A 23,185-nucleotide genomic window follows, 5' to 3' on the forward strand; every position below is an offset into this window, starting at 1 on the left:
GGAGCCGCTGTTCCTGCCCTCGGAGAGCATGAATGGACAAGCGCGGCATTGACGGCCGCAGGGACAGGGACAAACGCGCCTCTGTGTCCCCTCTCACACCTTCCCCTCCTCCTCCGCGGCCCCCGTTCTCCCAGGACAATGGCTCCATCCATGCCAAGGTTCACAGCTGGCAAGGGCGGGGGAAAGGCCAGGACAAGGGTGGGGAGCTGCCAGGAGAAAGGGATGCAGGAGGGAGAACGGCTCTGGTGAGGGGAGATGGGAGATGGGGAAATTCCAGGAGGGTTGGAGGAGAGAAGGTGCTCAGAAGGAGGGCTCAGGGAAGTTTGGGAGGGAGGAGCATCCTTTCTGCCTCCTTTTCCTGCAGAGCTTCCCAAGGAACATGCCCATGGCATGCCATGGCACAGCAGGAAAATTTCCTCTGGCTTCTCATGCTTCCTGTGCCTTGGGATGTCTCCCACCTACACTCTGTCCTCTTGGGAATGGGAATGGAGAGAGGGTGTTGTCTCCTTATCCTGAGCTTGGGGTGTTTCCCAGGGCCTTGTCCACCTCATCCAAAGGTGCTTTTGCCAAATGTGTTAATCTGTGGATGTAAGGTAAGGAGTTGTGGGATCATGTAGGAGCAGAGGGAGCTTTCCAGGGAACAGGGGGATGCTGCTCCCTCTGGACACTGGGTGTTCAGGGAGTCCTGGAATGGTTTGGCTTGGAAAGCACCTTAAAGATCATCCAGTTCCAACCCCGTGCCATAGGTTTGGTTGTACTTCCCACCAGGCCAGTCCATTATTCCGAGTGTTTTGCCTCTGGAGCTGGCTCACTGTTATCCGGGTTGATGCTCCGGAGTCTCCCTGGACACCCTGTAATGCTCTTTATTCCCTGAGTCTGGGGGTTTGGCTAAATCCCACTGGCCTGGATCCCTATCCCTGATCCCTACTTTTCCTGCATCCTGCCCTGCCTGCCATGGGATAGTTTCTCTAGGAATGCAGAGGGGTTGGATGTGGGAGCAGGGATGTTGGCTGGGAGCTCACCAAGAACTCCCAGGAAGGAGAGGGTCAGGTGCAGGTGGGCTGGGAACAATCCTGGCCCCTCCGTGGAGAAGGTTTGGTGGGATGTGTCTGTTCCAAGCCCATATCCATTGCTCTGTTCATCAATTCATTTTAATTCCATGGCACCCAAATTCTCACGAATCCCCAAATCCTTAGCCCTCAGTTTGGTGTTTTCCTTGGGATCTTATCCCACAGATCCCAGAGCTCATCCTTGGCTGTGTTTTTGGCATGGAATTCGGTGGAATGTGGACCTTGGGTTTTCTGCTCCAGCACAAAACAGGGGATGCAGGAGTTGCCCCATTGCTTTGGAGGGACAGGGCTGTCCTTGGGGATGGGCTGGCAAGGGAATGTCCCCGGGATGGGACACGGGGGGGTGGCTGAACCTCAGCATTGCCTGGGGCAGTCCCACCTTTTGTGATGGGAAGGGACACAGGCCGGGTTGGGATGTGTAGCGAGGAAAGGTGTCCTAATCCAAAGGAAACTGCTCAAGGATGACATTCCTGGGGGGTGGGGCAAAGGATGACAGTAATGGGGTGAGGAGGGGCTGTGGTTCAGGGAAAAGGCCTGGGATCCCTTGGAAATGCCTTGGACAGCCAGGACTTCACTCCCGGGTGGTCTTTGGGGAGCTGTGGGAGCGCTGGCTCCGTGTCCCACTCAGGTTACAGGAGCCCCTTTTGGGGGCTGGTTATCATCCCAGTCAGGCAATAAAGAGCATTAATTAATCAGGAATGCTGGGCCGGGATTCAGGGGGAGCCAGGGGCTCCTCCAGGGTCACTGGAGGGGATGGAAGCAGCCCAGGGTTGGGCACGTGGGGCAGTAGGGACATCATCCCGCTGTTCCTTATGGAAGCAGCTGTGTCCAGCTGTGCGGCCCAAGTCTCTGGGTTTTCCGTGGAGGCAGGCATGGGAGGGACGCTATTCCCAGCTGGAGAGGCTTCTTCCTGCGTGGCAGAGCCGTCCAGGATGGGAAGAAGCTCCGAAGCCGAGCGCTGGCCCCGCGGCTCCCCGGGCTTAGGCGGTGTTTGGTTTGTTTGCCACGGCCTGGATTCCTGGTGCTCGCGGCGAGGCCGGCAGCCAATCCCCCCGGGCCGAAGGATAAACACGGCAGGAGGGAGAAGGGGGTGAGGAGCGGCGCGGGGCCCCGGGAATGTGCCGATGCTGCAGCCTGGCTTGGGGATTGCACAACCAAGCCCTGCTGCATGGACACAGGGATGAGCCCAGGGATGTGCCGCGGCTCTCCGCCTCGCCGGGCACCGGCACTGCTGCGGCATCCCAGGTGATTCCTGGTGGAGCTTCGTGCTGCGCATCCTGCTCATCCATGTATCCCACTGGAGGACCACTAGGAGAAGGGACCACATGGAACCAGCAGCTCCTGGGGTCTCCTGATCCTATTCCACCCTACACCAGTTTGGATATTTTATCACCTCCCGGGCTGTTCCATGCCTCAGTTTTCCCTGAAAATTCTCCGGTACGTGGCTCCAATGGCACTGGGAAGCTCTGGGCTTGGCACAGCCTCTTCTCCTCCTCCTACTCCTCCTCCCCCCCCGGTGTCCCCCCACCCTTGGCTGATGTTCCCCAGCCCCTGCGGAGCGCTGACCTCGTCGTCATCTCCAGCTTCCCACATCTGGTTCGTGTTAGCGCATCCCGGGATGAAGTTCTCCAGCTCTCTCCCTTCCTCCCACCCCCAGGTGACCCAGCCCAGGATTAGGGGTGATTTGAAGACAGGCAACAGAGTAGGAATTGAAGAGGGAGGGGGGACTGTTATAAATAGAAATTCCATAAACTTCTCAGCCTATCACTCCAGGAGAATTCCAGGTTAAATCCCTCAGACCTGTAAATATGACAATTCACGGAGGCCAGGCTCCGTTAACTCTTTCCAAGCCCTATGGCCCTGTGCCCACCTCTGGGAGCACCCAAAACCGGGACAAGGAGCCGGGAAGGTGCCAGCAGGAGGGACGAGCCAGTGGGAGCAGGGAGGAGGCGGCGGGGCGGGAAGCACCTCCGCTGGGACGTGTTTGGAGGTTTGGGGAAGGCAGAGAAAACCAGTCCAAACATTGGGATTCCTGACATTCTCACATGTCCGGGGGCCTCAGCCCGCCCGGCTCTGCTCACGAGGAGGGTGCTGAGGGTTTAACTTCTCGTTCTTCAGGCAGAGGTTGGGGTTTTTTTGGGATCGCCACAGCTCTTTTCCCAGGGAAGGGTTGGAAAGTGGAGCGGTGACATGGTGGGAGAGCAGGGTGACAACGCCAGGGACAGGAGGAGGACGGGACGCAGGGACCTGGCAGATTTGGGATGGATGAGCTCAGAGCTTCCCTGGGCTCCTTCATCTCTCCTTGGCCAGGATGAGATGCAGGAGCCTGTCCCGTGCGGAACCATGTGGGTGTTGAGCTTCCCTCTTTGGTGGCTTCCCGCTAATCCCCACTTGGGAGGGGGAGGGAATGCCGGTGCCGTTGGGATCTCGTGACTATGGAGCAGTATTAGCTTCTAATTAATCACCTAAGCTGGCTTTGGTAAGAGCCCGGCTGCATGGAAGCTCCGGGCGGTGGGACATTCTTTGTCCCTGCCCTGATATCCCTGGATTTGTGCAGATCCCACTGTCCTGGAGTAGAGGAAGGTCCTTTATTTCTGGTGGGCAGCCACATCTCCCCTCCGGCCCCGACGCACCTCTCGCGTCACCGCGCTTATCTCGCCCTCCTCAAGGTGACTTCAAGGAAGCAAAGGAATCCTGGAATGGTTTGGGTTGGAAGGACCTTAAACCTCATCCAGTTCCACCCTCTTGCCATGGGCAGGGACACCTTCCACTAGCCCAGCTTGCTCCAAGCCCTGTCCAACCTGGCCTGGAACACTTCCAGGGATGGGGCAGCCACAGCTTCTCTGGGCACCCTGTGCCAGAGCCTCAGCACCCTCAGAAAATAGGGCAGCGCAGCATCCCGCTGTCTACAGAGGGCTTCTCATCCTTTCTGGATGGTTCCTGGGCTCCTCTTCCACCACAGAGGAGCTCTTGGAGTTTGGAGGTCTGAGAGAAACCTGCTGGGGTCGGACTTTCCTTGGACAGGCTGAGTCACAAAAATTGGCCGAGCACCCTATTTGCTGCTTTGATCGTGGATCCCAACACCGAAACTTGGGATGAAGACAAGTTTCCTGATGGCCTCTGGGGCGGGTGTTTGCCAAAGGCATCCTGTGATTTATAGCCCAGGGTTTTTTTGGCCAAGAGGGAGGCAAAGGAGCAGGGGGAGGACTCCCACGCTCCTGGAGTGCTCATCCCTGGCAGGAGGTTTCGGGGATGTTATGGGATCACGGTGGGGGCCTGAAGAGGTGCCCTGGGAGATGTGCTTGTGGTGAAGTGTTGGGAGCAGGCTATGGCAGAGATCCTTAGGGATGAGTGAGGGACACAGGGATGGCCACCAGTGAGCTCCCATAACTCTGAGGACAACAGGGTGGAGCTACCACATCCCAGGAATTTCAGGAGAGGATGTGGCTGTCACAGTGGAGGGACACTGGGGTTTGCAGCTCCATATTGGAGGTGCTGGCACGGCTGGAGATCCCGGAGGCTCCGCCTGCTCCGACCGCTCCTCACCTCAGTGCTCACCTGGAAGCAGCATCATGTGGCCCTGCTCCAGATGGATCCCGTGTTCACATGGAAGAACATCCTCAGCCTGTCCCCTAAGTCTCCGGGCTCTGCCTCGGAGATGTCCCAAAAACGAGCGGTTACGCGGGATTTTCCCCGCCTCTAGCCAAGGTTTCTAAGGCAGAGATCCCTGTATCCACACACACCCTGTCCGCTTGGCAGAATTCCTAGCTGGATTTATTTCTGCCGATTTGCCTGTCTTGGTATGAAAGGGATTTGCAGAGGGAGAGCTGCAATTGGCCGGGGTGGGCTGGAGCCCCCCGGGCCGGCCTTTGCGGATCAGCGGGTGACCTTTCCCGGGAACGGGGGGATCTGGGGGGTCAGGGGCTTCTCCTGGGCTTTCACGTGGGGTCTTCCAGGATGGTCTTTCACCGACTTCCTTATCGGGGCCGGGGGAGTTGGATCTTCTCTTCCACTTTCTTGGCAGCGCCTTTGGCACCGCGAGCTGGCTCTGGCCCCGGTGGGCTCCGGACTCCCACTTGGGAGAGACAGATAAAGGAAGGATTTTCTGTCAACAAAACCCTGCCCAGCTTCCCTGGAACAGGGCAGGGAGGGAAGGAGGAGCCCTCTGGAGAAAGGACAGGGAAATCCACCTCCTGCCCATGGAGCAGAGGAGAGGGAGGAAGGTCGGGAGCTGATCCAGAGCTGCAGTGGAGAAATTCCAGTGTGTTCTGCAAAGGGAATCGTAGAATGTCCTGAGTTGGAAGGGATCCCAAAGGATCTGGTCCCCACCATGTGTCTGTGTCCCTGCCCTGGCTTGTCCCATGCGCCCCATCTCCCGGGATGAGGCTTTGCACTGGGAGGCAGTGGGTATGGACAGCTGGTGGTCCTGAAGGATCTGCTGATCCAGTGAGTGTCATCCCTGCCCAGGGCAGGGGGTTGGAATGAGGTGATCTTTAAGGTGCCTTCCAACCCATTCCATGACTCCATGATTCTCAGATCAGCTCCTTGACTCTGCAAGGGTCTCGTGGTGTTTCCAAGGCCCTTTCCTGTCCTTCTCCCGGCTCATGCTTCCACCTGCTCTCCCCTTCAGGTCACGACATTAATGGAGCTCTGGAACCATCCAACATCGACACCAGCATCCTGGAAGAGTACATCAGCAAGGAAGACTCTCCGGAGATGTAAGTGCTTCCCTTGCTCCACAGCAGGAGCAGTGTTCCCTGTGCTTTTCCTTGGAGAGATCCCAGAATCTTGGAATGGTTTGGGTGGGAAGGAGCCTTAAAGCTCATCCAGTTCCACCCCTGCCATGGGCAGGACACTGTCCACTATCCCAGGTTGCTCCAAGCCTCATCCAGCCTGGCCTGGAACACTTCCGGGGTGGGATAGATGGAGGTTCTCTGGGGAAACCTGTTCAGCAATTTCCAGCTCTGAAATTTGAGGAGTTGCTTAGAAATCACCTCTGTCCCTCCAGAGTCCTCCTGGATTGCTCTTTCCTCCTTTACCATCTCCAGCTCTTCCTGGCTTCCTACCCTTGAGTTTTCCCAGTCTCTTTTGTTTCCTCTCTTTATCCCCCTGAGGGCACCATAAACACTTTTCCTTAATCTGAGCAATGGGAACACAGGCCCCTGGAGCTCAGATTAAATCCCCAGGACTACACAAGGGTGGAGAAGGGAAGGATCTCCCTGTGTGTCCCAACTTTGGGAAAAAGGAGAGAGCAGACCTGGAGAGCACCAAGGGAATCTGGGAGCAGGGTGGGAGTGGGATCTTTGGCATAGCTGGTCTGTAAAGCATGGTGAGCAGATCCTGCTGGCTTCACACTCCTTGAGGTTGCTGTCCTGGGCACTTTAAAGCTTCCCAGGTGGATTTTGGACTCTTCCATCAGTCCCACTGACCTGTTCCCTGACGTTGTCCCGTTTCTCCCTCAGCTGCTTCCCTGAGATCCCTGCTCCCGCCAGCTACGCACACCCCCAGCCCTCGAGCTCCGCCGGCATCCCCGCGCCTCCCGCCAGCTCCGTCAGCAGCGTGAGCAATCCCTCTCCCAGCGCTCCCCTCCACCTCCCTCCCGCCGGCAGCCAGCTCCCCATCCGGCATGGTCCTCTCCTGGCCAATCCCTGCGGAGCCGCCTACGGAGCTCACCTCAACTGCAACAACAACAATGGGATGGTGGTGCCCAAGGGCTTCCTGGGTGGCCACTGCCTGAACAACGTGGTCCCTCCAATCAAATCCGAGCCCAAGGCCTCCTATGCACCTGGGTAAGTGGGAATGGGATGGTGGGATGGGGGTGGGTGCTGGGATGGAGGCTCCTCCAGGCTGGTGGCATCTGGAGGGTCCCATGGAGCCGTGACCATTGGCAGCGTCTCTCGGCGGTAAGTCCTTGCTTTTGGACAAGTGGAGCTCCTGAAGCCTCCCAAAAGGTTTTTTGGGAATATCTCTCACACCATCGTAGAGTTCCGGATACCTGTGCTGGACATCTCCGGGTGGGAGAACATTTTGGAGCATTTTTTAAGGAGGAAGAGACACAGAATAAACTGGAACAAGACAAAAGTCAGTCTCCAGGACGGAATTCAGTCTCCGGGACGTTCCCATGAGTATCCCAAAGGATAGTTCACTGCACTGGACATGGAGATGTTCTTCTCCTGGCCTGATGCTGTAGATGCTCTGCTGCAGAGAAGGAAAAGATGGATCTGAGCCGGATGCGTCCTTTTCGACAAGCTCTGGGGAAGAGAAGGGGCAGGTTTTAGGATTGCTGATGGATCCAGCTGGAGAGTTATTCCTGAGAGGAGAAAGGATGTGGCTCCTGCTCTCTGGGCTGCAAGGAGGGGAATAGTCACATCCCAAGGTGCTGTGCTGTGCTCCAGCCGGGATCTTTAGCTGGTGGTGGCCCTGGACAGCCTTCTCCCATGGGATTATGGATGTAAGGACAGTGGGGCCAGGATGGCTCCAGGACTGGCTCTTCTCCCTCTGCTTTGTGCCCTCTAGCGTTGCCAGCAAGCACAACGTGGGGATTCCCAAATTTGGGAACACTCAGCCGATGAGTTCCACCCTTTGGATGAACTTGGAAAGGCTTCCCAGGAAGATAAAAACCCAAATCTGCCTTTACTTTATTCCCCGACCAGGGGGTTTTCCCTTGCAGTGATCCCAGAAGGATACCTGGACCTTAGAGAGGGAATCTAAAGCCTGAAGTGATGCCTTGTCATGTCTGTGCACCTGGAATTCTGCAGGATGCCATGAGTAAGGATCATGCTTTGCTGTCAGAGGTGGAGACCTTGTTTGGATGGAGCTGAACTGGATCAGCTCTGATGGCAGCATTCCCTCAGCATCCCAGAATGACTCTTCCCCCTGTGCTAGGCTTTTCCCAGTGGAGGATCATGGAATGTCCTGGAAGGGGCACACAAGGATAATGGAGCCCAATTCCTGGCCCAAGGATCCCACCATGTGCACAGGGACATCGTGGTGGATACCAACAAACCCTTGCCTTGGACTGGGCACATCCATGCTACCTCCCTGTGGGAATTCTGCAGTGTCCGCCTTTTCCAGCCTCCAGGATTCCCTGAATTGGGGTGTTCCCTGTTGTTACTGGCCCAAACGTGGCTTGCCGGTGCATAAATCCTGATAAATCCATAGGAAACACAGTAAGAGCTCAGATCCTGCATGGCAAGGAGCCTGGAAATAAGGCTGGGAAGAGATGCTCCAGCCAGGCATAGGAAGGGAATGATGGAAAGGTGCTCCAAGGGAAGGTGGAGGATGAGGGAAGTGTGGCGAGGGGTTTTTTGGGATCACCCTACCTCATCCCTCTCCAGCCACTGCTGTGTGCAACTTCCCATGGAGAATCCAGTTAATGGGCTTTGGGCTCCTCTGGTCCAGGAAGATTCTGTATCCTGGTTTCCAGCTGGAACTGTGGGTGTCGTCAGGAGCAGAGTTGGAGCAGTGTGTCCTCCTCAGTTTATTTGCTTTTCATCTGACTTTCATCCAAGAAGCACTGGGATTTGTCCGGGATTATTTCACATCAGTAAAGCTGATGGTGTAGGATGGGTGAATGGAGAATTCCCATGGAAAATGGGAATGTGCCATGGTCTCCCTGCCTGTCCCTGCTGTGCCACCACACAGGACCTGGTCCTGCCGCCCTGAGCCATGGATGTGCTGGAAAAGGCAGCTGGGAGCTCCCACGTTTTTTTTGGATTGTGTTTCACAGTCAGGGCCAAATCCTGCTCCTGGTGACGTTGGAATAGATCCAGGGAGATACAGCAGGAGCTGTGATGGTGCTCAGGTTTGTACAGGCAAAATCCATCCCCTGGGCTTCCCAGGTCCTCCAGAGCCTCCCGTTTCGTAGGAGCATGGAATTGGTTGGGTGGGAAGGGACCGTAAAGCTCATCCAGTCCCAGCACTTGCCATGGGCAGGGACACCTTCCACTAGCCCAGGCTGCTCCAAGCCTTTTCCAGCCTGGCCTGGAACAGCTTCCTGGGATGGGGAGAGAGCTCCGTGCATTCCACTTGATCACTGACATTTCCCTGGGAAGCAGATAAGTTTCTGTTTGGCTTCTTTTCCCTGGAATTCTCACTGTCTGCTCGACAAAACGTCCCTATTCCCGAGCTCCAGTGGAAACAGTGACAGTGATGGCAATCCTGGCTGGACACACTCAGGGTGTCCAGGATCTGCTGCAGGCACACCTGGGATTCCTAGATGGATCCTGGAGGGTGCTTGGATCCAACTGGACCTCTTGGTCGTGCTGGAAGCTGGATTAAAATGACTTTTCCTTCTCTTTTCCCATTGCTCCGCAGCACTTTGCCGGACTCTCCCCCGGATTCTGGATCGGAAGCCTACTCCCCTCAGCAGGTGAACGGTAAGTGCTTCAGAAAGGGAGAAGGGGAGAAGAAATCCTAATCCAAACCCCAAATCCAGCATCCACCCCCTCTTTATTCCGTGAAAGTGGTTGGCTCTGCAGTCTTTATCAGCCGGCAGAAAACAGGCGGCTGCACTACGTGGGGAGATTATCAGTTAGTAAATATCCCTCGGCTTTCGCCCATTGTTCCACTCCTGGCTTTGGGAAAGGGGAGAGGGATCGGCACAGAAGGCGAGCTGGGAATCCGCGGACACGGAATCCGTGCTGGGAATCCGTGGGCGCAGGGAGATCGCGGCAGTGTGGCGGGCTGGGATGTGGAGCCTGCCATCCCCCTGGTCCTGCCCTCTGCCTCGGGAACACGGAGCGGGAGCGCGTCCCTGACATGGAGCCTGGCTCCGGGAAGCAGCCATGAACCCGCCGTTCTCCAGTAAGTTCCTTCCCAGCCTTTCCCTCCCTTCCAGCTGGTCCCCAGGATCTTCTGCTCACGCTGAAATGGCACAGGGAGCTGGGACCCCCTCCAGGGTCACTGCCAGGTACTCCTGGCTTCCCCCAGGAAAGCCACCGAGCGTTGTTTGGTCCCTCTGGTGACCTTCACTGTTCTTCCATGGAAAAACTCCTTGGGAAGGAAGGAGGGAGGGTTGTCCTGGTCTCCCTTCCCCCTCGGCAGCAGCACCCTCTTCCCCAGGCTCCAGCCCAGTCTCCACCGGGAGCAGCGCCTGCTCCTTTTTTTTTTTTTTTTTTTTTTTTTATGGAAGAGGTCAAGAGTTCTGTTTATCTTGCTAAAAAAAATCCCTGGAATTCCTCCTGGCCCTTCCTTAAATATAACAAAGAGGCCGGGTTGCTCACCATGGGGAGAACGGCTCTGGAGTGCTCGGGGCTCAGTTGGGAAGGAGAGGAGGGCCCAGAAGGCACCCACAAAGCTGGGATTGCATTCCTGGAGATGATTTTCCCTGGATTTGGGAACACCTTGGGCAAGCACATCACTTGCCTGTCCTTGGCCGGGCTGTCCCTGAGGCAGCTCCCAAAGGAGGGCTGGCCCAGGATTGAGCCTGGAAGGAAGAATCCAGCTCTATGTGTGTGGAAAAGGCACTGAGAGGTCCCAGCAGGAAGCAGAAAACCTTGGAAGGGAGCAGGATGGGTGGCAGCAGCCCTGCCCCGGCAGCCTTCAGCAGGAGGATCCAGCGCAAGCCCATTCCAGTTTTCCAAACCTTCCAACGGGAGGAGTTTTCCCACTCCTGTTCAAGCGCTTTGGCCTCGTTACTCAACCCCTGCCTGGGTGTTCTGAGGCCAAAGTCCATCCAGCTCAGCCTGGAAAGATCCAACAGACCCTTCCCTGCCGTCCCTCTCCATGTTCCCAGAGGCTGTGCCCGGCTTGGCCAGTCCCTGGATGCATTTTCCATCCAGTTTTCCACATTAGGGGGTGAAGAAGCTTTGTCTTGCATTTAAAATAAAGTCACTGTCCCTTCCCACCCCATGGTTCCCTCACGTGCCAGGAGTCAGTCCCTCGTTCCTGCCAGGATTGTGGTGTCCTGTGGGGACACCTGAAGGCACAGGTTGATGCAAACATCAGGGAAAGGCTGGAAAAACAGATGGGCTTTGTCCTGGGGAAGAAAATGGAGGCTGGAGAGGGACTTTGGACAAGGGCATGGAATGCTAGGAGGAGGGGGAATGGCTTCCCACTGCCAGAGATCAGGGTTAGATGGGATATTGGGAAGGAATCCTTCCCTGTGAGAGTGGTGAGGCCCTGCAATGGATTTCCCAGAGAAGCTGTGGCTGCCTCATCCCTGGAAGTGTCCAAGGCCAGGCTGGACAAGGCTTGAAACAACCTGGGAGAGTGGAAGGTGTCCCTGCCCCTGGCAGGGGGTGGATCGGGAATGTTGAGGTGATGAGAAGCAGGGCAGGAAAGGACATGGATTTGCATGTCCCTCCACACCCCAAACATTTCTGTTGGTGCTGATGTAGTCAAATCCACCCTAATTATGGAATGGCTTTAGTATCCTGTTCCAAATGGAGGAGGAGAAAGGTGGGATCGCATTTGAATGTCCCTTTTCATTTATTTAAATTCAGGGATCAAAGTCTCCTCCTGGTTTCAGTTAAAATGTTTAAAGTGCCCCCTCAGAAATCCTCCCTGGAAGTGCTGGGGGTGTTCAGGTCATTCCACTGGCTCTTCTCTCTCATTGTCCCAGGGAATGATAGAATCCTGGAACGGTTTGGGTGGAAAAGGACCTTAAGGCTCATCCTGTTCCAACCCCCCTGCCATGGGCAGGGACACTTTCCCTAGCCCAGCTTGTTCCAAGCCTCGTCCAGCCTGGAGACCCAAGATAACTGGGCCAGTGCTGGACCTGGGACACTCCTAACTTTGGCTCTTTCTCCCTTTCCAGATCCTCACCTTCTCCGGACCATGACTCCCGAAAATATGTGTCACATGACTCCCCCTTCCCGCCTGGAGCACCCTCCTCCTCCTCCTCCTCCTCCACCCCCTCACCTCCAGGGTCCCCCCCCGCCGCCCCCACCGCCCCCTCACCCTCTCCAGCCGCAGCACAATTCCCACTTTCCCGGCCTGCAGCGGGATATGTTCCTGAAGGCCGAGCCCCTGATGCCTCCGTACGGCGTCGGGCCGGGAATGGCGCCCACCGAGCTCCACCATGCCCAGCAATCCCAGATGCTGCACCAGCTCCTCCAGCAGCACGGAGCAGAGTAAGGCTTGGGAGTGGTGGGGCTGAGGGAATGGAGGTGAGGGAATGGGAGCCGGAGGCGTGCGGAGTGCCCGAAGTGTGGGGTTGGGCGGCGGGAGCAAACAAAGGGAATCTGTGGAAGGTGTCCCTGCCCATGGCAGGGGGCTGGAACTGGATGAGCTTTACGGTCTCTTCCAACCCAAACCATTCTGTGGAGTTGAAGATGTGGCTCAGCTCATGAGCGACCCAGCCTCGGCAGGGTGGGATAAGGTGGGACGGCGCTGTGGCAGTGCTGTGTTTTCCGTGTGGGTGAGATCCCGCTTGTCCTGGTTGTGGGCTGTGGGATTGTTGTCGCCTCCCACCTCTCCGTTCCCTGCTGAGCCGTTGCCTTCCCGCAGCCTCCCGGTGCATCCCGCCAAGAAGCGGAAACACTCCGAGTCCCCGCCCAACACCCTCAACGCCCAGATGCTCAACGGGCTGATCAAGCAGGAGCCGGGAATGGGATCCGTGCCACTCAATCCCGACCGCGTCCAGACGCCCCCCTGGCACCAGCCGGGTGCGCTCTCACCAGGTACCCCCGTTATCCCCTGGAATTCCAACCCTGCTCCCGCCGCGCCAGGGGCGTGGCAGGAGGGAGGATGGTTGTCAGAGGTTGCCAACCTGAGGGATTCATCCCAGTGTGAGTTCATCCTGGCCTGGACCTGGTGTTCTGGCAGTCAAGAGGGAAGCTTCAGGCAGTGCCAGTTGCTTCCTTGGGCTCCCACCCCTCTGGATACTCAGCCCAGTGATGAAAATTGGAACTTTGATCCATTTTAACCATTCCCCGCAGGCCTCATTCAGGATAACGACAGCCTGAACGGCTCCTACCTGGATCCCAACTTCCAGTCCATCAAGTGGCAGCCACACCAGCAGAACAAGTGGGCAACTCTGTATGATGCCAACTACAAGGAGCTGTGAGTAATTCCTCTGCCTCTGGAAAAAGTGGGAAAAGCCACTGGGGTTGGGAACATCCCACTCGCAATGTGGGATAAGGATCTCTCTGGGCTGGGCTCTGTGGTGGAGATAACGCTCCCCACTGCCCCCTTCCCACTGGGAACGTTACTCCTCCACACTTTCTGTGGATAATTAAGGAATAGCAGAAGGCATTTCAGCAGCTTTGGTGGCAATTCCGCAGCCACTCAGACCTTGCTCCGCCGTGGAGGGCTTTATTGGCAAATCCAGCCTTGTCCTGAGGAAAATTGGGACCAGCAGCACTTTTTTCCCCTTCCTAGGCTTACCGGGATCCTGGATTTTCAATTCAGCATTGGGAATTCCTAGCGTGGGTGACTGGAGGTCATCCAGAGCCACTTCAGCACAGCTTGAGCAGCGTGGAAAGGAGCTGGAGGAGGAGGAGTGGGGGTGGTTGGGGGGGCAGAGGGGGAAGGAAAGAGAGGGAAGGGGTTGAGGAAATCTAGGAAGTGGCGGAGAGGCCGGAGAGGAAGGCTGGGATGACCAAGACAGGGAAGAAAGAAGTGGGAAGGTGGGCTGGGAATTGAGGCAGCGGAGGGTGGAGAGCACACCTGGAAGGGGGAGTGCTCAGCAGGAAGCCACTGTGGATCCTCCCTGCATTCCTGGGAGGTGACAAAGAGCTGGCAAGCAGCAGGATGGTTTCCAGGAACCTCTCATGGACCCTCTGTTCCCTCCCAACTCCCTCCCTCCTCCTTCCACACAGCCAGCTGGGTGCTGTGGGGGACACGGAGCAGGGAATGCTCCGGTGCCTGGGGATAACCCGGGGCTATGATCACACTTTGCCTAGATGGTGCTGGGAATGGGAGCCAAGGACTCCAAGGGTGGGGGCAGAGTCCCAGCTTTCCCACACTCATCTGCTCATCCAGGCTTTATCCCATCTTCCATGGTGGTGCCAGGGCAGGGAATTCTCTCTTGGGAGTTGGTCGCCTCTTTAGGACTCTGTGGCTATTTTCCCACCCCACAGCAGGAGAGGGATCATTTGGGAAGACAGTTCCTTCTGGTTTATCAAGCCATTTCCATAAAGGATAATCAGCAGCTTCAAAGCCATCCTGCACCGATCCCTGCTCTGCACCACCAACTTGCTCCCTGTGGATGGTGGGCTGGGGGAAGCTGGGCATCTCCCATGGATCCTGCTTCCAAATCCTGCTTCCATGTGCAGGAATTCCACTGCCACCTCCTCTGAGCTCTGCCTGGACACATCACCTCTTATCCTTTGGTTTTCCAGCCCCCCTTTTCCTTCTCGCTCCTTCCTGCTCGGGGAAAATGATTTCCCATCCCAAACACATCACAGCTTGTCCCGAGCCATTTCTAGGCGTTGCTATCCCAATTCCAGGGATTTTCCGTGCACCCTGGTGTCCACAGGTGGATTGGCAGAGACAAACTTCATAATATTTGTGCTGGGCACAGAGGAGCTGCTGGAGAACCTCTGTGAACCCAGCCGTGCTCTTTGGATCTTGGGATCACTTCCCTAATTCCTGCTTTTAGGATTTAGGGTAAAAGCCAGAGCAAACCCACTCCTGGGGCATTGAGGTCATCATCCCGTTGTGTAAGGAGTAAATTCCATTGAGGTGACTCCACAGAGATTTGAGGAAGCCACGTGGGCTTTGTTGTGGCTCTGGATTTGAGCGGAATTAAGGGTTAAAGGTTGATTAATTAATTTTTAGCTCCGCGTTACCTCAGGGGACTCCTCCTGCTCCTGTGCAAGCTGGACCTACATCTCTTTTTAAATGCAATATCCCTTCATTCTCCTTGTGCAGCACTTTCCCGGGATAATCTATGAGAAACGCCAAAAAATCCATCTTTCCTTGCTCCTATAATGGCATTTTTTAGGTTGGTTAATTCAGATGTAGCAGGTGGGGATTGTCTCCTTCCTTTCTCCTTTTGGGTGTCCTCGGCCAACGAGCAGCATCCACATCCGGATCCATAACTATTCCCCCAATGTAGCTTCCAAGGAGCAGCCATTCCCAGTCTGGTTTCTGCTGGAAGCTGTCCCCAGTCTCGATGTGCTGTTTGAGTTCCCTGTGATCCAGGTGCCCAAAACCTTTTCACAGCCTCAGGAATGTGAATCATCTGAATTATCTGATTTTTCCTACTCTTGATCCTAAGAAAAGAGTCCGGGAAGGAGCTGAAGGAGGGAGAGCATGGGAAGCTGTCCAGGTTCTTACCAGATGCTTAGGAGCGATTACAGAGCAAAAAATACAATTAATGCTCTTCCATGTTTTCCTCCCTTTGCACACAAAAAATGAGGTTCCACAAGGCGCTGGGGCAGGGATTAGGTTCCATTCCAGGCTCGTGTCTCAGGGTTTGCCAAGGAATCTGTGTTGTTGAAGGAGACAGAAATCCCTGGATTAATTTTTATGGATAGCATACAATTTTTTTGGCCTTTCGCTCTGATTTTGTGGTTTTCGACTCAGTGAACTTTTCCAGGGATGAGCTGGTTTCCAGCAGCGGAGCCATAGAGGCCTGGAACCGGGCAATTCCCTAATTTACTCCTGGGAGAAGGAGCCATCCATCTCCCTGACAGCGGGCTCCGATAAATTCCAGCTCCCTCCTCCTTCTCCCAGCTTGAGGGAAGGCAGCTGGGAATAGTGCAGCCCTTCATGGAACCATCTCCATGCTGAGGCCAGGGAACTGGGGAAACTGGGAAGGTGCTGTTCTTCTCCCATCCAGCAAACTGGTGCTCTCTGGGGACTAATCCTGAGGTTTTGGGGTTGGACCCCTTGGCTGGGAGAAGTGTCGGGATAAACAGCTCCAAACTTGGCTGTGCTGCCTATCCTGGATCTCACCGAGGGAAGGGAGAGCGGTGGGGCGTGGTCCAGACCTGCTGGATGTGTTTTGGGCTATGTGACCCGGGGTGCCGGCTCATGCCACGGTGATGGATCATGGCTGTATCCCGGGAAGCTGAAGGGAACACGTGGGATGGACACACAGGTGGGATTGTGTGGGAGAGATGACCACGTCCTGCTGCTCAGCTGGAGTTTGTATCCTGGGAGCAAGAGAAATCAGGGAATCCATGCAATTAGGGAATGTCCTTGGATTAGGGGTCTTCCAATAGTCTGTCTTAGGAGTGGTTTAGATATGGGGAAACCAGGAAGGAAGGAAGGAGGAGAGAAATGGGGGAATGTGACCATCCCTGTGCCGTCCTGCTCTTGGCCAAATCCCAGTACAATTCCCTGTGGGGAGTCTGTAACCCTTCACCCTCACTGGGATCGGGAAAATCCTCCTCTGATCCTGCCCTTCTGTCCTGCCTTAATCCGCCCCTGTCAGTGGGGATGTTCAGGATCAAATAATCCATTTGACCCCAGACCTTTTATTCCTGACACTTTGCCCTTTGGCCCCTGCACTCTCCCTGGAAAAGCCAGCATGGAAAGCAGCTTCTTCCCTCTGGTCAATCCTAGTGCAGGGATCCCAGTTTGGGGGGATGCACCAGCCACAGCCATCAGGAAAATGGGAAAATCAGTGAAAAGGAGCCTCTGAAAGGGGGACTGTGGAAGACCTGCAATTTCCAGAAGGCAGAGGAGGGGGAGCCGGCCTGTCTCCCCTCTGTCAGCACACACTTAGCAGCCATCAGTTTTGCAGTTTGGGAAGCATCCGTGGCTTGGAAGTTTGGATAGACCCTCCCTCTCCTTGACTTTTCCAGTTAAAAAACGGTGGGAAGGGCAGTGAACACTCGGGACATAAAAACAGCTGGGAATGGCTTCACCACCCTCGGGGTGAGGGTGCTTGGGTCAGCCTCAGCTGCGTGTCCCAGCCAGGAATATCCAGATGGAGAATCCGGGGCTGAGGCTGGGAGGAGGTTGGGGAATTCCTCTCGTGCCTCTGGGCTAAGGTAGTGCTCTGCTCCCACCGCCCGGTTTGTGTCCGGAGCACAGAACGGCATTCCCGGCTCCCTGGCGCCTAAGGAGTGAGCAGTTCCTCGTGGCCATCCCAGAATTACTCATGGCAACCTGGAATCACCCCCAGCTCTCACCCACATGAACTCCTCAGGTGATTGCAGGGGGAGAATGGTTTTATTCCAGATGAAAAGGAGGGATACCAGTGCAGAATCCCTATCTCCTGCTTCCCAGAGTCTCCTGAGTTCTGCCACATGTCAGTCTGTCCAGCTCCCCTCCCATTGCTCCGGGCAGAACCACGTGTCTGTCTGGAGGTGGAAGTCAGAAGTGGTTTGGTTTTGGGGGAAAAGCGCTCCTTAATTTTTAAGCCTGAAATCCAAGGGTGGGCTGAGCTCCCCCTTTACCTCATCCCTTGTTCCTTAATTAAAAACAGTGGGATTTGGGTGTTCTGAGGGATGAGAGGCAGCTCCTTCCCCCCTTCCGAGGGCCCACCAGCTCAGGGTGGGCTTTGTGGATGGTGAGGAAAACAGACTCGCTGCAAAGGCCACATATTTCCCTGATTCCCATGGGAACCAGCCCATTAAGGAGTTGTAGATTAAACCTTTCCAGCTGCTGTGTGTTCATGGAGCAGCCAGGACCCCTCCTCCTCCTCCTCCTCCTCCTCCTCCTCCTCCTCCTCCTCCTCCTCCTCCTCCTCCTCCTCCGGACCTGTCGGCTGGGAGCTGGAAGCCTTTCCCCAGCAGCCAGAGCAGGTGTTTGTGATTTCAGCAGGAATTTAGGATGCAGGGGTACAGCCTGGTAGAAGGTGACACTGGGAATGCCACAGGGTGTGGGTCAGTCTGAGCTGCTTCTCCCAGTGAGCCACGTTAAAGGGATGCTCCAGGCTTTGGACAGACTGTGGAGCTTGGAATCTGCGTATTCATTCCCAGTTGAGTGGGAAGAGCTGTAGAATGGTTTGGGTTGGAAGGGACCTTATGGATCCATGGGCAGGGACACCTTCTGCTAGCCCAGGTTGCTCCAAGCCCCATCCAGCCTGGCATGGAACACTTCCAGGGATGGGATATCCACAGTTTCTGTGGGAAACTCCTGGTCTCACCTGCTCCCTGTTCCCAGCCCGATGCTCACGTACCGTGTGGATGCCGACAAGGGCTTCAACTTCTCCGTGGGAGACGACGCCTTCGTGTGCCAGAAGAAGAACCACTTCCAGGTCACGGTGTACATCGGAATGCTCGGCGATCCCAAGTACGTGAAGACCCCCGAGGGCCTGAAACCCTTGGAATGCTTCTACCTGAAGCTGCACGGAGTGAAGGTGAGCGGGAGCTGAGGGGCTGTGGTGAATCCAGCTGGGAAAAGGAGGGGTTGGGAGGTGGCTGGGAGCAGGCAACACCACTTCCTCATGTAGTAGAGGAACGTGTGGAATGACACAATCATGGAATTGGTTAGGTTGGAAAAGCCCTTTAGGATCATGGAGTCCAAGCCTTCCCCCAGCACTGCCAAGGCCACCACTAACCCATGTCCCCGAGTGCCACATCCACACAGCTTTTAAATCTCTCTGGCAATGGTGACTCCACCACTGCCCTGGGCAGCCTGTTCCAATGCCTGACCACCCTTCCATGAAGGAATTTTCCCTAATATCCAATCTGAACATCCCCTGAGGCCATTGAAATATGAGTCCTAAAATGGGCTCAGTCTGGGTGTCTTCAGGATTGCTTCCCGCTCACCTTTGACTCCAGAGGGATTCTTTGGGAAGATCCTTCCACCCTCAACTTTTCCCCTTCCAAGGGGACACTTGGACAATGCCCACACTCAGGTTGGGTTTTCCCAGTGGGATGTACCGAGTCATAGGAAGGTGGGCAGAGAGCTGGGGAAGGAGAGAGGTGGGAAGGGGAAGGTCTGTGTGCCCTGTGCCACATTCCCAAATCCTTCTCTCCAGCTCGAGGCCTTGAACCAGTCCATCAACATCGAGCAGTCGCAGTCGGACCGCAGCAAACGGCCCTTCAACCCCGTCACGTGAGTATGTCCGTGTGGGAATGAACATCCTGCATTTCCAGGGAGTAAGCAACAGCAGGAGGTGGGGAAAGGGTGGAGTTGGAGGTCTCCCACTCCACTGTGTGGGTGTCGCGCTCTCCAGTTTTCTCCTGTTTTCCTCTCTTTGCATTCCCAACCCTGCTCTGCGCCCAGTTCATAGACCTGCCATGGTGGAGCAGGCCAGGAGATGGCCATTCCCGAAAGAAACCTCCTCTCCAGGTTGTGGCTCCAGCCTCTCCATACCTGGTTCCTCAGAGCAGTCTCAGGGCATGAAGAGCCTGTTTCAGGCCCCAGGGTTGGACCAGCGTCCAGCTGGGAATGAGGGAAGAGTGCGTTGGGTTCGAGGCCTCCAGGTGCAGAAAAACTGGGTACCTTCCCACCTAAGGAAGGAAGAGAGAGGAGAGGAGTAGGAAAAGATAGGTACCATTCCCAGGCAGGCACCGTCTGCACTCATTCCATCGTTTTCCTTTCCTTCCAGGGTGAACCTGCCCCCGGAGCAGGTCACCAAGGTCACTGTGGGGCGGCTGCACTTCAGCGAGACCACGGCCAACAACATGAGGAAAAAAGGCAAACCCAACCCGGACCAGAGGTGAGGGAGGACACAGGGGCCTCCTCCAGAACATCCCGAGAATCCCATGGATTTGCCTATCCCTGGGTTGGGCAGTGTGGCTGGAGTGGGATGTGGGAATCGGGCCTGGATTGTGGACACCAGAAGAGTGTCCCCGCTCTGGGAGGGGGTTGGGGACTCCCAGCACAAGGAGAGGGGGTGCTCCCAGCCCACCGTGGTGCCCAGGGCTCTTCCCAGCACGGGATGTGTCCCTGAGCTGTGTCCCTCCGCAGGTACTTCATGCTGGTGGTGGCCCTGCAGGCACACGCCCAGAACCAGAACTACACGCTGGCAGCCCACATCTCCGAGCGGATCATCGTCCGGGTACATCCCCGTCTCCTCCCTCTGGGCCCTTTCCCACATTCCACGTTCTAAAAACCTGTGGATGTGGCACTCGGGGACGTGGTTTAGTGGTGAATGTGGTGGTGGTGCTGGGTTGGATTTGATGTCCTTAGAGGTCTTTTCCAAACATGATTTCCCACCTTTCCCACCTTCTCCAAACTTTCCCTGCCTTGCTTGTAGCTTTCCCTGTCCACACTGAGGTTCTGGCTCCAGCTTTTCTACATCTGGTTCCTCAAGAACCTGTTACAGGATAAGGAAGGAATCCCATTCTCCAATGGGATCAGTGACTGTTGGGAGTGAGGGAAGAGTGTTGTTGAGACTCTGCAGCAGGAACAAGGCTTCCAAGTGCAGGAAAATGGGATGCTTTCCTACCTTTTCATGTCCTAAGGCAAAAGAGAAGGAAAAGAAAGTCACCATTCCCAGGCTCTCCCAGGGTTTTGCTGGAGCACTCATCTCCAAAACGTGAAGGTGGGGAGTAAAACCCAAACAGGGGCTTCAGACAAGAAGTCCACAGCGGATTAGGCAGCTTCCGGGATGCCCAGCACAGAATTTCAGGGAATTGCAGGCAGCCTGGAATGCTCTGCATTTGGGAGCCAGGAGTATCATCCATGTCACTTGGTTTCCTGCTGCCCTGAGTGGTTGGAACACTGATAGCTGGGATAACAGCTGAAGGAAGGAACGACTCCTTTAGGGAGAGGAGCAGGAAGGGCAATCCTTCCCCAAGGCCTTCCCCGTCTCTGCTTGCCAACATTCCCCTCCCTGCCTTTCAGTCCCTGTTTTCCCCTTTCTCCACAGGCTTCCAACCCGGGGCAGTTTGAGAGTGACAGTGACGTGCTCTGGCAGCGGGCGCAGCTTCCGGACACCGTGTTCCACCACGGCCGTGTGGGCATCAACACGGACCGCCCGGATGAAGCCCTGGTGGTCCACGGCAACGTGAAGGTCATGGGGTCCCTGATGCACCCTTCGGATGTCCGAGTGAAGGAGGACATCCAGGAGGTGAGAACCTGGGAAACAGGGTGGGCTTGGGGTCACCAGGAGGTCACCAGTGATCTTTGTGGGTCCCTTCCAACTCGGCATATTCCAGGATCCTAGGACTGTCGAGCGGATGGCAAGTGCCTTAGGATTCTTTCTGTCCCAAGCACAGCCAGTTCACCATGTCTTAGGGAATATTGACTCTTCCAGTGTTAGCCAGAAGTAGCAAACAGTGGGAAAAAGGTGGAAAACAGGTGGATGTGGCAGGTACCACGCTGGGCCTTGCCAGAGCCTGGGTGAGAGGCTGGGCTCTGCTCTGAGTTCCTCTCAGCTGTCTGATTTGCCTGTCCAGAAAAGCTGGATACAATCACGTCACCTATTTTTGGGAGCTGCCTCTTCCCTGTGCCTGGTTCTGCGACGAGACTCGGTCTCCTCCTGATTCCCCTATCCAAGGATCTTGTCCAGAACTGGACATTAACCCCAGTGTTTGTCCTTATGGCTGCTCAGGGCAGGGTTCAGGGCTGTCTCCAAAGGAGTTCCCATGGGCCATAGTCCTGCTTGGACGTGGAGTGGTGGGGATTTGAGAAGCAATATCCCGTTAGGAATTCCCTGTGCCTGTTTTGTGCCAGGTGGACACCACGGAGCAGCTGAAGCGGATCTCCAGGATGAGGCTGGTGCACTACAACTACAAACCCGAGTTCGCAGCCACGGTGGGCATTGACAGCACCTCTGAGACAGGTACATCCCATGGGAATACGCCTGACTCAGGAATGTCCTGCAAGAATTCCCTGCCTTTCCCAGGGGCTGTACCCAGCTCTGTGCCAGGGCAGCCCCCAGGTGTGGGGTAGGCAAGAGGGGCCTTTCATGTCCCAAATTAAGGAATCCAATGAAATTCCCCCTTTAGTGAGTGGGAGAGAAGGTGGCACTTCCCACAGGGAGAAGGTTTCTGCAAGCACACTATGGTGGGGTGATGATCCCTATCCGTAGAATTTGGGGAGCAGCCTTGTCTGACCGTCCTCTGCCCTTCAGGGTCTCCAAGGAGCCCTGCACAGCTTGGAATGAGAAGAGGACAGCCCTGGTGCCACTTCTGGAGTGTCCAGAGGGTGCAGGATGATCCCATCCCATCTTGCTGTTCCATCTCCACGCAGGTGTCATCGCTCAGGAAGTGAAGGAGATCCTCCCGGAAGCTGTGAAGGACACTGGGGACCTGGTCTTTTCCAATGGGAAAACCCTGGAGAACTTCCTGGTGGTGAACAAGGTTGGTGGCAGCCAGGAGGCTGGGGAACCTGGCTCCAGGGAATTGTGGAGCTGGACATGGGAGAGGGAAACTGTGATGCCTGGGAAATGCTCCCAGATGCCTTTCAGACCTGGCTGGTCTTCCAGAAGTCGGGAGCAGCCCTGGGTGGATATCGGACATTGGCAGGGAGGAACCAGGCTGATGCTGGTGAAATTTGGCAGCATCTCCCTCGGGAAGGGCTCCTTGTTGGCAGCTTCCTGAGGGGAGGCTCCCAGTCCTAATCTGCCCTTCCTAGATAAGGCACTTATGTCAGGATAACCTGGAGCACCTGGTTTCCTGACCTTTCCCAACCTGTGGCAGCCTGGTTGCTGCTCTGGGAATCGAGGGGACAGTCTCCCACAGCACACATGGAGGGTGTGGATCATCCGGATCCAGGTGTGCCTCAGCCTGCTGGCCTGCTTCCCTGGCAGGAGCGGATCTTCATGGAGAACGTGGGAGCCGTGAAGGAGCTGTGCAAGCTCACGGACAACCTGGAGACCCGGATCGACGAGCTGGAAAGGTGGAGCCACAAGCTGGCCAAGCTCAAGAGGCTGGACAGCATGAAGTCAACCGTGAGCTCCGGAGCCTTCAGGTACACATGGAGCCCCATGGAATGTCCCCTTTCATCCCAGGAAGCTCCGAGGAGCAGCTCGGGTTGGGAACAGGGAGATGAGGAAGGTGTGGGATGTTGGCTGGTGTCGCTTGGCCTGGAGTGAGTTTAAAGAGCTGAGGTTGGGGAGGTTTGGAATTCCCACAGGAGCAGCCCAACAACACCCAGGATGAACTGGTCTCCGTGTTTCCCTAAAGTCAGTGGCTTTCTCATGGCAAAGAGTTTCCCATGCTTCCAAAATCTCCATCCTGACCCCGCTTATGCCAGCTTTGGGGCAGAATTGAGGCAAAGCACCAAGGGGGTTTGTGACTATCACACCACAAAGAGGTTTTTTGCCTCCCAGAAAATCCCATTTTTGCCTGGGAATGGCTTGGTGAACTGTCCCT

General features: G+C 55.9%; 1 protein-coding gene across 4 annotated transcripts in view; it reads left to right on the top strand.

Moving 5' to 3' along the window:
* The window catches only part of MYRF (myelin regulatory factor), a 44,698-nt gene that overhangs the window by 12,405 nt on the left and 9,108 nt on the right, over positions 1–23,185 (top strand). For all 4 annotated transcript variants that reach the window (XM_048306616.1, XM_048306614.1, XM_048306613.1 and 1 more), the window contains exons 2-15: positions 5,701–5,788; positions 6,533–6,859; positions 9,387–9,448; positions 11,830–12,145; positions 12,522–12,694; positions 12,953–13,076; positions 18,078–18,273; positions 18,898–18,974; positions 19,471–19,581; positions 19,833–19,923; positions 20,737–20,937; positions 21,543–21,651; positions 22,062–22,171; positions 22,621–22,781. In XM_048306616.1, coding sequence (XP_048162573.1) covers positions 5,701–5,788; positions 6,533–6,859; positions 9,387–9,448; positions 11,830–12,145; positions 12,522–12,694; positions 12,953–13,076; positions 18,078–18,273; positions 18,898–18,974; positions 19,471–19,581; positions 19,833–19,923; positions 20,737–20,937; positions 21,543–21,651; positions 22,062–22,171; positions 22,621–22,781 — 2,146 coding nt within the window. The remainder of the gene's footprint in view (positions 1–5,700; positions 5,789–6,532; positions 6,860–9,386; positions 9,449–11,829; positions 12,146–12,521; positions 12,695–12,952; positions 13,077–18,077; positions 18,274–18,897; positions 18,975–19,470; positions 19,582–19,832; positions 19,924–20,736; positions 20,938–21,542; positions 21,652–22,061; positions 22,172–22,620; positions 22,782–23,185) is intronic.

This window comes from Corvus hawaiiensis, chromosome 6 (assembly GCF_020740725.1).
Source record: "Corvus hawaiiensis isolate bCorHaw1 chromosome 6, bCorHaw1.pri.cur, whole genome shotgun sequence".
NCBI classification, from domain to species: domain Eukaryota; kingdom Metazoa; phylum Chordata; class Aves; order Passeriformes; family Corvidae; genus Corvus; species Corvus hawaiiensis.